Below are 13,303 nucleotides of genomic sequence, written 5' to 3' on the forward strand. Positions count from 1 at the left end.
CCCGGAATATTCTGTTAAACTGATCGTCCTTATCATCGGCACTCTTGGAGGTGCCAAGCTTTCACTTGCTAATAGCCTAAAAAGCATCCCTGCGTGTCAACGATATGCTAGAACACTTGCGGGAAGAATGCAGAAGGCGGTTGTCCTTGGGTCGCTCCGTGTTCTTTGGGTCCACGAGGCTTTTGCTGGATCGTCGTATTGATTCCTTTACAGACTGTAACCACCTATCTCACGGTTGTGAGACGTGGTTATGGCTGAAATTTTACCGCGATTTCGCTGGAAGCGGGTGCAATTTTTCAGATTAGCACCCGCTCCCGGCGAAATCCTGCGGTTGTCCTTATGACAAATTTTTAAATATATATATTCCGTGCAAGGCACCAGTTTATTATTTTAAGTATTAGATTGTTAATAACAACAATGATTTATTGTTGATTTATTTGATGAAAAATGCTTCAATATACGTGTAAAATACTTTCAGTTATAAAAGATAAACTTTAAAAATTGTATTGGTAAAAGGAAAAAAAACTATAATATTTATTGTGCAAACCAACTTTGCTGTAAGAAAGTGCCAGTAATAGTATTGTCGTTTTTAAAAAACTTGAGTTGAATAAATAATTATATTGAAACAAATTTGATAAATATACTTACTAAGTGTTCTTAAGAATGTAATGCTGATCATTTATAAAAAAAAGCTTAAATCCGTTTACAATTGCGACTATTTTAAATTGTAAATGGCCGAACCAGCCCACTATCCAGTGGGAAAAGTAGATAGATAAGATAGATAAACGTTTATTTTTCGGTTTGCTGACCTTAAAAAATTGACTTGCACATACTTCCATTTTTTTACAGAATTTTCTAACAACTACGTCTTACAAAGTACTATCCATCCACACTAATCCGCTCGCTCCTATAGCCTACCTTTCCTCGCTGCGCCTCGCCTTGCCTCGCACGCATTTCGCTCTTTTGTCGCTATGCCTCGCAGTACCAGCCTCTGTCTCCGCGGCTAACACCTAATACATAACTACTATTTACAATATTTAAATTTCTCTTACATCTACTTCCTCTCCTATTTACAATCTTTTCTTCTCCATTTCTCTTCCTTCTTCCTTCTCTTTTTCTCTATCTTATCCAACACCCCCTTCACCCACGATACTGCCCTTTTGTCACCCCTTTCATGCAACAATACCTCCATGCTTATCCCCCTTCTTTCCACCTCTTCACATTCCTCTAACCAATGCTCCAATTTTGCATCCCCTTTCCTGTACAATTCACACATTCTCTTCTCTCTAGAAAGCCAGAACCTATTATAATTCTCCATGCAACCGCATCTCATTCTCGCTATAAGTTCCTGACTTCCTTGCTCTCCTTTCTTACACAAATATTGCTCTCTCTCCCTTGGCATAATCCACACATAGTTTTCGTTATACCTTGACTCTCTTATTCTCTCCTTTTGCCTTCTCTTTCTACATGCCATTCTTTCGAACCAACTCATATACCTTTCATCCTTCCACGTGCATTCTGTTAACTTCATCCATCTGCAATGTTTTACCTCTTGTGTGCCAAACAGCCACGCTTCGTTCTCTACCCCGTCAATCCCTGATGCCTTCGATTTTTTCAACTTCTCTATCTGCTTCTCAATCTCCTCGTCGTTCAGCCCCTCTTCATCTACCACCGCCAATCCTCTATCCTCCATCCAGTCTCTTAGAATCTCCCTCTCTTTATTTATTATTTTATCCTTCGATTTTCTTTCAAAGCTCTCCCCTTCCTGATACAGGCCCCCTTCCCGCCCAATTCTCGAATGAAAGTCTCCCCCCTATTACCACCAATCCCCCGTCTCTCTCTCCTAGTAAGTTCTCTACCCTTTCTTAATTCCTTTCTATTCCATTCTTATTTATACAGTCACAAACTTATACGTCACCCCTCCTATCTTTACAGCTCTCATTTGCACGCCCTCCCCTCTCCCTCTCCATGAACTTCTTCCTCTAATCCATTCCTAACCCCTGTTGTAATTCCCCCACTAGCATTTCCTTACCTTTTTACTTTGACCGTCTCCTGTAGCATCCCCCTATACACCCTTGGTAACTTTTGCTCTACTCTATCCCATTCCTTTCTCTCCACCCACATCTCTACTAGTCCAATCGCATCAAAATTCCTGAATATACCTCCAGAAATCCTCATCTTTCTTCTTTACCCCTGCTATGTTCCAGTATAACACCTCTAACATTCCTCCACCCTGCTTTACTCCCCCCCCCCTACTTCCTCCGAAACAAATTCCCCTGCACTCCCTTCTACACCTCCTTCTCCTCATCCCATACCTACATTTTATCGTCTATTTTTATTTTCCGATACCCTACCGTCACTGCTCTCCCTTTGCTCCTCTCCTTCCTAGCCCTGTCATTTAGCATTCTCTAAACATCCCTTTCCTTCCTCGTCAAATCTTGATCGATAAAAACCTCATTGTCCTTTATCCTGTTTTTGTTACGTATTACCCCCAATTTTTCTTCCTAGCTCTCCAATTCCACCACCGCCACTTCATTCACCTTTCTCCCCTCCATCCTAACTTTCCCTACCTTGCCTTTAACCCACCCTATACTCTGTAGCAGCGCTTCCACCCTGTCCCTGTCGTCCCCGCTCTTGAGCTTCAATCCTCTAAACACTGTATTATTTCTCCTATCTGCCTTCTCTTTTCTCTCCATTCTCAACTCCATTGCCCTTATCCTTTCCCTATCCGCTCTCTCCTCTTTTTCATTCCTACGCTCTCCCACTTTCTCTTCTATCATGATCTCCACTTTCTCCAAAATACCTTTCTTCTCACCCTCCCCCTTTTCCACTGCTTTCATTCCCGACCTGCCCTCCACCTTCTCCAGCCTTTCCCCGCCCTTTCCTTCCACATCCTAATATCTTCATCCATCTCCTTTATGTTATCCTCTTTTTCCTTCCTTACTGACACCAACTCCCTCTGCAATCCTTCTAATTTTCCCCTCAGCTCTTTTACTTTCTTTCCCCATCTCTCATTTCTTACCCTCAGGTCCTTCCGCATACTTTCCATCTGCTCCATAACCCCCTCACGTCCTCCCTTAACCCTCTGATCTCGTCTATCAGCACCCTACGTGTCCGTACGCTTTTTTTAAAGGGACTCTCTAGCGCGCTTTTCTCCGGACTCTCTTTGCTTTCCCTTTTCCTCTTCAAGAGATCCTCCTCCTCACTTGCACTGGACGCTCTCTCCCTTGCCTGATCGCTTCTTCCGCTCCGATTCTCCCCCCTGCCTGACGCACCACTTGAAGCCGGGCCACGCCCAATTGGCCGTCGTGTCCCTCTGGAAATTTTCTCCCCATCTACTTCACTACCAGCACTGCCAGTACTCTCGCTGCCCACCTCCCGCTCGTCCGTCGGTAACTGTAAACTCTCACATCCCCTTTAGCCACTCTTTTCTCACCCCTAACATCCGCCATCACTACAAGAACCTCCCTTGCCCGCCACGAAGGCCCACAAACCTAAACACAAAACTACACTGCTCCCTTGCAAACCTAACCTCGCTTTCCCTATTTAGTCAAACCCCCAACCCCCCTTCCCCCAACTACAATGTAAATTAATTTCTATCTTCCCATTGTACCCTTTTCAACCATACTCACCTCCTAGACTTCTACCCTTACACTCCACTCATATCTTTCACACAAACTTTGCAAAAACTTCTCACCGCCTATCACTGAACACTTTCTCACTACCGCCACCAATATGCAAGTCCCCAGTGGGAAAAGTAAACCCCAAAGGTTTTCTTTCCACTCTGGACTTTGCCTGTGTCTGTCGGGCACTTCGCGATTTGACTAGCCATAGTCTGAAGTGAAAGTCCTACTTCGGAATTTGCCTGACACCGCTCAGTCAATTTGCGGAGGGACTAGGCACACTGCACTGTGACGGCACATCGGACTTTGCCTGTAACATATATATCTCATTTTTAATGAGCTGTATGTACTCACAAGTGGTGACCAAAACATTTGGACTACTTTAGTATTAATGTCTATTATTTGAGAATTGTCGCTAGTATAACAAAATAAAATATATAAATGTATGAAGTTTTCTGTTTGTGATGAATTTTTAAAATTTATTAATATATTTATTAATGATTCTAAAATCAGTGAATATAAAATCGACTTTATAATAATGCGCAATTTTAATATAAATGATCTCATGGAGGCAACTCTCGAATATTTTTCAGAAACTAATTAAGATTGCAATGGTTCGACGTTAGTCGCATTAGATTTGTACCCTTTTTTGAAAACAGGACCCAGCCTAGCTTTTTTCATTCTTCCGGAAATCTACCACATTTCCATGTGAAATTTAAGATGTATACCAATGGTAGGGCAAAGCTAGACGAACAGTCATTTTTTTTACAAAAGCGGAAGTGGGATCAAATCCAGCAGTTTGCTTATCAACAATCTTGTTAATTGCTTTCGAAACGTCACTCTTTGTCATTAAAATATAATCCCCAAGTCAATGTTGGCTAGCTTTGTCAGAGGTAAATGTACACATAAATGACCATTATATATGAGGTGAAAGTATTCAGCAAGTTTATTCGCAACATCCTGAGGTGATCAAAATTCCTCATCGTTATGACATTACATCTGGGGTTTCGCTATCACCAGAGAGTGGACGAGCGTAATCTGAAGTCGCGCAAGGAGCGTAGCCTCGGCTCCCTCGTTGCGGAGAACGGTTGCATGGCGGGAAGCGGTGGGAGAGCCGCGCGAACATTTGAATGTCTGTGACTGTGATGAGCAGACAGCACTGAGTGGAATGAAAAGATAATAGAGCGTCAAATGATACGTTGTCATCAATCAATTTTTGACCGGGAATTTTACAAATTTTTCAGAAAATAAATCTGTTCACCTTTGATTTCAACCGTGTTTTAAATAATTAACTAAATTTTATTATATTTTTCAATTATGATATCATTCAGTTTAGAATGTGTAATTTGAAAATCTTTCGCTTTAAAAACGTTCTTTTTTAATTTTTAAGCGTACATTTATATTTAAAGAATTTTAAAATGCATTTTTAAAGATTGAAAAAATTAAAAATGTTTGAAATGGATGGCTTAGTATTTAAAAAAAAACATTTTTAGTCGATCAAATTTAAATATAAATTAATTAATAATTTTTTAATTGAACTGTACTTTAAGTATTAAAAAGTAAATAATAATTGATTTTAGAAGATGATTCGGAATCAGTTTATAATTTTAGAATTTCCAGATTTCAACTGTAAAAATTAAACTGTTCAAATTTGAATGTCTTATTAGTTAGAAAAATATAAACATCCGATTGAAACTTTATGAACTATTTTTAATTCAAAAATAACCTTAAAATAATATATTTGTAATTAAAGATTTTAATTAACTTTCAAATATTGTTTCGGTTTAAAATATTACATTTATAAACCATTTAATTTAAAAAAAATTTAATTAAGAAAAATAACAATTATTTAATATTTAGAAATATTTGACTGTTCATTTAAAGTCCGTAATTACAAATAAAAAACACAAAAATAAACAAAAAGCTAAACTTTCAACGTTCCAATTTCGATTACTCTATTTAAAAAAAATTAATTTTTTACTCAAATTTTTGAATTGTTATGTCGGGTGTTTACGTTAGTCTAACTAATAAGACTTTTAAATTTAAAGTTTAAATCTGGAAATTTTAAAAATATGAACTGATTCCGAATCATCTTGTTAAATCATTTATTATTTACTTAGTAATACTTAAATTACGGTTTAATTAAAAAATTAATAATTAAATTATATTCAAATTTGATCGACCAAATATTTAAAAAAAATCCTAAACCGTCTATTTTAAACATTTCTAATTAAAAAAATTTTTTTTAATCTTTAAAACTGCATTTCAAAACTCTTTAAATAAAAATGTAAGCTTAAAAATTAAAATAGAATATTTTCAAAGTGAAAGATATTCGAATTACACATTTTAAACTGAATGATATCATAATTGGAAAATATAATAAAATTTAGCTAATTATTTAAAACAACGTTTGAAATCAAAACTGCCACAGACATTCAAATGTTCGCGCGGCTCTCCCACCACTTCTCCCCATGCGACGGTTCTCTGTAACGAGGGAGCTGAGGCTACGCACCGTGCGCAACTTCAGACTACGCTCGTCCGCTCTCTGTCTATCACACATTAGTCCATTTACAAAGTTATAAAAAAGTTGTTATTTGATTTTCAAAAATCCTTCAGGTTTTGGAATTTTAGTTAAGTAGGTTTAGATAACGAACTTGATCCGTATTTTAGGACCCTTAAAAAGTTTATTAAAGTAAGAAATCGGACTTTTTTCTAATTCACACAATTTCTTTATTTCTAGGCGAACAGGTGCACGAGAACTTCAAGAATCCTCTAACCCAGCACCAGGATCTAGCAAGTCCCAGCATTCAGATGAACGGAGAGTCCAAGCACCAAAGTGGCTCAAAGGATTTTTTAAATAATCTACTCAAAAACTTAAGTTTTTTCAGACAAAGTGAGCTTCGAGAAAAATATTTTTTGAAGTATTGTCAATCCCTGATATCTTTGTACGTTTTTGTTTTGTGTTGAAAATATAAATTACAAAAGATATGCATTACTGGAAAAATATCTTCCGTTTATATTAGAATAATTAAAGCTTATAGTATATAATTTCTTAAGCATGTAAATTAAGGGAACCGGACTTTCATCGTGGCCACAGACTAAGTCTAGTGACTGATGAGATGAGAATGTTACAAGTTAATTTATTACGATGTTTGAAATATTTTATGATGATGTTGTGAGTACAAAATTAGGAGCACCGTGTAGTTTAAAGTTCGTTTTTTACTGCTGCTATCCTTACACAGCGGCCGCAAGCGTTGGAGGTAACAACAGTCGCCTCTGGATGCTTTCTTACAGCTAACATCTCCTACTTCACAGGTTTTAACTCGTTTGCTTGCTGATGATCTAGAAAGTTACGTAAAATGCGACAGTTGTTTTATAAAACCGCCTTCTGAGCTGCTGCCAATACGCTACTGACTCCTAAATATTCAAGATGTTCAGTGCATCTTGCATTTACATTGGCCTATAGGCGAAATTACAACAGGATGAATAGATGCATGTTTACATTCCTCAATATTGTCTTTACTCCATGCCTTGGCTCGCTAAATTTATAGATTTTGGTTGTATAGGTTGCCTAAAAATTTCGGTTAGGCGGACAAGCAATGCCGATGATGTAAACTCTTCCACCTTTTCTTTCCCCGCATCACGACGTCGGGTTGATTACCCCGGGTGTAATGATCCGGCTGGGTGGTAATAGCCCAAAAAAGAGATTTAATCTTCGTCTTCTAAAGCGGCATTGGAATTAGAGGCGTGCAGTCGTTTATTCGCATTTTTGATAATATTTTAGACACGCTTGGAAAATTAAATTTTTCGAAATCAAAAAAAATTTAAATTTACATCATACAGGTTTGATTTCCTTAAGAACATTACAACTTTTTAAATCAAAATAACTTCTTTTTGTTTGGAAAGAAATTAATCCAAAAGTTCAGTCGATTGTTTGAAATTAGATTTATTCGAATATTCGAACAAGTCAATTTTCTAAGATTCGACTTGACTTTTAGATCCATTTTGTAACGAAATAAAAAAGAAGTTATCCTAAATTTAAAGATTATAATAATCCGACGAAATCAAGCCGTTTCCATGTACAGCTAAATTTTGTCTCTTTCAAAAATTGCAATGTTCCAAGCGTTTCTAAATTTGTATTGAAAATTCGAATAAACGACTGCACACCTCCAATTAAAATGTAGCTATAGAAAGGCATCCAATCTTTAAAGTGTTCCAGGTTTAGGATAATTATAATAATAAATAATAATTATTAATAAAATAAAGTCTGGAAACAGATCTGGGTATTCGATGATCTTTTGAAAACACCATAAATTGTGCACCATGTCTGGACCTGGAGCTGTCCAGTTACTTGCTCTTTTCAAACCGTTGAAATATCTAAAACTGGGCTATATCTTGCACTTGCTTTTTTTAGTTGAAACCAAGAAGTGTCCAAATTGTTTCTTTTCATTTTTCTACAAACACCCACCAATAGTCAGTCATGTCTCCCAATTGAGGGACTTCAGTGTCTTGCTGGTTATTTTGTTTTACACTCAGTTTTACACATCTTTGTCATTAATATTCGGATTTGGTTCTAGTGGATCTTGTACTTGATGTTTATTACCCCTAGCACCTATACCTTCAACTTAAATCAGTTCTCCGTTGCCCACATCTTCCAAAGGGAGTTCATCAGTAGGAAGTTGCTGTTCCACTTCCATTTTGATAGCAGCTACTTTAAGAACTGAACGCATTCTGTTTACACGTATTGAACATTTTTCACCTGTTAAATTCTGGTAATTTATTCTTGTGGCTGCCTCTGTGTACTTAAGTAAGCAGAGTCGTCTTGTTTGCCGAACCTCTGCTTCTGCCTGTGTGTGTGATGTGGCTGCGTCTATGTGATGTTCATTGTCGTTTTGCAGCACATATTGGTCCTAAAATTGTATCCTTTTCCGATGTTGGCTTCAAACTTCGCACTTTCGTAATACAGAAGCACCAATTTCTTTTTCATTGTGGAATCCCACTTGATGCGTCCCATGGTACTTCTATTGAGGTGCTTGGCTGCAAATAGCTGACGCTAGCCGAAGCATCAGCCGCAGGCACATGTGTTGTTCCACTGCTTACCGTTTGTCGCAGATTTGCTTGCTGGCCAGCTGTTTGATTAGTGAGATCTGTCAGACCATCTCGCAGCTCACCATCATTACCGCCACGCATGCTGTGGCTTTCAGCTGTGGCTCCAGGGGCACTCCGACGGTCCTCGGAAAGCGACAAGCGTTTAAAAATCTTTACTACACTTACTATTTTTAATTTATGGGTTTTTGTGTTCTCTTAATCCCTTTTCTCTTCGTTGTCTGTCGGTCTGGCATGGGAAACTTTGTCCGCAGTAATGCTACCGTTAACATAATCATTAAAGTCATGAGAGGAAATGCAGGCCCTACCGCTACAACAAGGCGAGATTTTATTGTTATTATTATTATAAAAAAACATTTCTGTGTTGACATGTTTTGACAGGTTTATACTGCCCAATGTGTCGAAGGCATTTTTGGTTAGAGTTGGATTTTTATTTGATCATTTTACACATGGCTGTCCCGGTATATATCATCAGTCGTGGACGAATTTTTATAATGCAATCAAGTGACCTGATGAGAGCAGCCTGCCCAGACATATTGGACAAAGCCTGGTTTTTACCCCATCATTGACGGACTGGGTTGCAGTCAAGTACACGATGGGGGGACCTACAGCTTAAGGTGCGTTCCGAACCACCCGAACCTCGGTAAAGGTACATTGAAAAATTTCTAGAGGTACTGGCACAGGGATCGAACCCCGGACCTCTGAGGTGAAGTCCAAGTGTCTAATCAAGAAATTATTATTATTCTTATTATTATTATAATTATTGTAATGCCAGATTATTATAATCATTGTCTCAGGCTTAAGATGGTTACAGCGTGATATGTCGAAGGCAGTTTTGTTAAAGTTGGATTTTTTATTATTATTGAATAGACTGTATAGGGCTGTCCCGGAATATATAATCAGTCACGGATGCAGTTTTTAAATACAATCAAGTGATATGATCAGAGCAGTGTGTCTAATTAGGCATATTGGGCAAAGTCTGGCTTTGGTCCTATCATTCACCGACTATGTTGCAGCCAAGTGCATGAAGTGGGGACCTGCAGCTTAAGGTGGGATCCGAACCATCAGAACTTCGGTAACGGCTGGCCCATTCAAGTCACTTATCAATAGGGTTATCTACCTATTGTACTATATATTTTATTTAAAAACCCTAGTAAAACAGAGTTCTATGCACAGATTACTCTTGCTGCTAAAGTATCATTCATATCTTTAAGCATGAGTACATATACCGCCAGGCGACTTCACTTACATGGTACGAGCCTGTGAAAATGATCTTTTATTAAGGTGCGCTTGAAATCACTGTACGAATTAAACCACAACTAGTGATAGCCCGCAGCTGCATCTGACTTTATTAGAAGTACTCACATTTTCCTGGCTGTTTGGTCAAAAGAGAGGAAAACTGCAGAAAACCACCTTCAGAATTCAGTTTTTTTTCGACAGGCAATCGCTCTTACCCATTAAATACATAAAATCATCTTTTGTTTCACACCTACCGTTCGAGATTAGTTGAAACTCAGCGAATACACAACCTTTTACGATATTTTGTAAATAAAGAAAATAATTAGACATGCCTCTCAAAGCTTTAGATACGAATATTATAAATTCATCATTATTGTTATTATTATTCTTATTTATCGTAGCAGTATCGTAGACATCATTTAAAAAATAATTTTCTTGGTTTATTTTTTTCGCGTTCTTAGTTTGTATACAATATTTACTTTTGTTAAAAAACGCTGTGTTTTATTTATCGTAATAATTCCTATATTTGTCATATTTTCGCATTTTAATTTGAATTTATAAATTAATTTTAATAAAACATCAATCAGTTTTATATTATTACCTTTATTTCTAAATATTGTATGTGCTCGTCTGTGCTGAAAGGGACATATAGCGCATTAGCTTCATTTTACAGAAGAAATTATTGAAGAGGCGGGTTTTCAGATATAGAAACAAAAAGAATAAATAAAATACTATATAATGGTGTAAAAAACTAAGTCTTTTTTCCGCGTTGGAATCCTTTCTTTGCCGACGGTCATATCCGTTTTTCTAGCCAACTCCCCCACCATTGAATTTTGAATTCTAACCATATTGGATTCAAATGCGCTCGAAATACACCCAAATATATCGCCAATTATAAATTTTGGGCCAGCTAATTGACCGCGTTGTTGAATTCGTAATCATAAGGTTTTAATTGATTTTGCGGACAGCAGTTTTTCTGCTTCTAATGATGTCGCATTTACCACTCAAAAGTATCACAAAAATTAAAAAATAAGCCAAATATTGACGCTTTAAGAGGGTCATCCCACTTGAAGGCTTTTCTTCCCCTTTTTTTGATGACTTATAAAAACATATACATTGAAACTCTTTAACATACATTCAGTACTATTTTAAGAGTATATAAAAATTTTGTCAGATCGAAATCACCACTTAATTACAATCTACACTGCTGTTTTTCCACTTAGCTCGAAAGAAGCTCCTTCATGGTAACCACGATTTCGGATGTTCCGCTTATCTGAAATAAAAATTTCAAACGGCATTTTAATCTGTGAGGTAATGTATTTCCCTGAAAAAGGTTCATAAATAATATGAAAACTTAACTATTTGACATGCCGTTGGAAATTGCGCTCTGAATTCTGGTGTTTCTTTCGACTATCTCAACATGATATAAAAATAACGGCTCGATGAATCAATATAATCCCTGTTCGGGCAAAAACTACATGTATACTGATGGCATAAAAAAACTTCGACTGTCCAATACTCTTTTTTGTAGCACGTGTTGAATTGGCTAAAATAGTTGACAGCTTAAGCGATGCCAGGCCAAGTTCCAACCGTTAAATACATCAATGCTCCTACGAGCTTTTAAAAAGGGTAATTTTCTTTAGAGCACGCTTCCGATTTCTGAAATTTTATTCTTGTATCCAATGGTGTCGTGACGGCCTTGGAATCATCCATACCAAATCTCTGCAGCCAATCTTCAATGTACATTTTCTTTGAGATTTCCATTTTCCCATTTTTGAGTGTTAACTCTAACCCTAGGCAGTCATTTACCCTCCTCAGATCTTTCACATTAAAATGCTTGCTTAGATTCTGTCTGAATTTTGGCATCCATTGTAGGTTGGTTGAAAACAACAAAATATAATCGACATAGCCACAAACATTGTATCTGTGTTCCTTCGATTTATATGAACATAGATGTCAAACTTCAATGGTATAAAACCAAGCTTTTTAAGCGTTTGACCAAACTTTTTGTATCATTGGTAACCAGCTTGTTTTAGCCTATAAATTGACCTTTTTATTAAACAGACCTAGTCTTCTTTACGTGTTTCTTGCAGAATTTTCTTAGCTTTTTGGGCTTCCTTGACTTCTTGTTTCTGTTGTCGATTATCAGCAAATATTTCTTCTAGCCTTTCCGGAAACATGACAGGCATTTCAATAAAAATCCTTTATTCTATGTCTCCATTCAGAAATGCTGTCGTGACATCGAGTTGGTGGATTTCAGTCGCATACTCGACCGCCAAGGCCGCGAGTACTCTGATCGAGCATAGGCGGGCGACCGGTCCCAAAGTTTCCTGGAAATCTATTCCAGGACGTTGTGATTGTCCCTTCGCCACTACTTCTACCTTTATTTTTTTCATTGTTCCATTATAATTGTTCCTGTTTGTCAGTATTAATGTAAAACCTATATCACTATGATCTGTTGGCCTCTCCATCAACTCCCAAGACTTTTTTTTTTAGTGAGACACCCTCGCTACGGATGGTTTCTTTCCATTCGTCGGCTTCATAAAGAAATATTGCGCCTGCTACGGAAAATTCAGTTATATTTACCATTTCTGGTTCTTCGGCTGTTGCTTCTCTATTTTCGACATTGTACTGCTTCCTAGGTCGATCTGGACACCCAGTCCACATTATTTTTGGTCTTCCGCACAGTCTTCGAGGTTCATGAGCTGCTTCCATTTTTTCTTCATTTTCAGGGTTTTCAGATTCCTCTTTTCTCTGCCCAGGGTTTTTATCTTCTTCTAACGATTCATCGCTTTTATTGATTAATTGTTCATTTTCTGCTGAAAGTAGTCAGCTGAGATGAACTCTTCTATTTGTTCTTTTGATGAGAATTCTCCTATGAATTTCTCATCTCTGGTCACCCCAATAGTTTTCTCGTCTAGAAACCAGATTCTGTATCCCTTTGATACTTCCGAATATCTGATAAATACGCCGGTGGATGCGCGTGCTTCAAGTTTCACTTTTCCAAGAGTCCTGAATAAGGCATATGCTTTGCGTCCCAACGTACACGTATAAGAAAGAATCGACGGCTGCCCCGTTCATTCTTTAAACGGTGTTCCCCGCCCAGACTCCTTAAAGGACAGCGGTTTCTCATATTTTTCGCTATCACTATCGCCTCGGCTCAAAACTGCAGTGGGATATTCGAATCGATCATTATGCACCTCTCCATTTCAACTAATGCTCGGTTCTTTTTTCTGCCACACCATTTTGCGTATGGTACATGGTACAGGGCACAGTAAACCTTCTGGCGATACCGCAATCCTTTAAATATTTTTCAAAATGCATATTATAAAACT

General features: G+C 37.5%; 1 protein-coding gene across 4 annotated transcripts in view; it reads left to right on the plus strand.

The window, feature by feature from the left end:
• The window catches only part of LOC117174284 (plant UBX domain-containing protein 2), a 287,058-nt gene extending 280,437 nt beyond the window's left edge, over positions 1-6,621 (plus strand). For all 4 annotated transcript variants that reach the window (XM_033363234.1, XM_033363236.1, XM_033363235.1 and 1 more), the window contains one exon: positions 6,364-6,621. In XM_033363234.1, coding sequence (XP_033219125.1) covers positions 6,364-6,484 — 121 coding nt within the window. In that variant the 3' untranslated portion in view covers positions 6,485-6,621. The remainder of the gene's footprint in view (positions 1-6,363) is intronic.
• Positions 6,622-13,303: the final 6,682 nt, after the last annotated feature.

This window comes from Belonocnema kinseyi, chromosome 6, assembly GCF_010883055.1.
Source record: "Belonocnema kinseyi isolate 2016_QV_RU_SX_M_011 chromosome 6, B_treatae_v1, whole genome shotgun sequence".
Classification (NCBI taxonomy): domain Eukaryota; kingdom Metazoa; phylum Arthropoda; class Insecta; order Hymenoptera; family Cynipidae; genus Belonocnema; species Belonocnema kinseyi.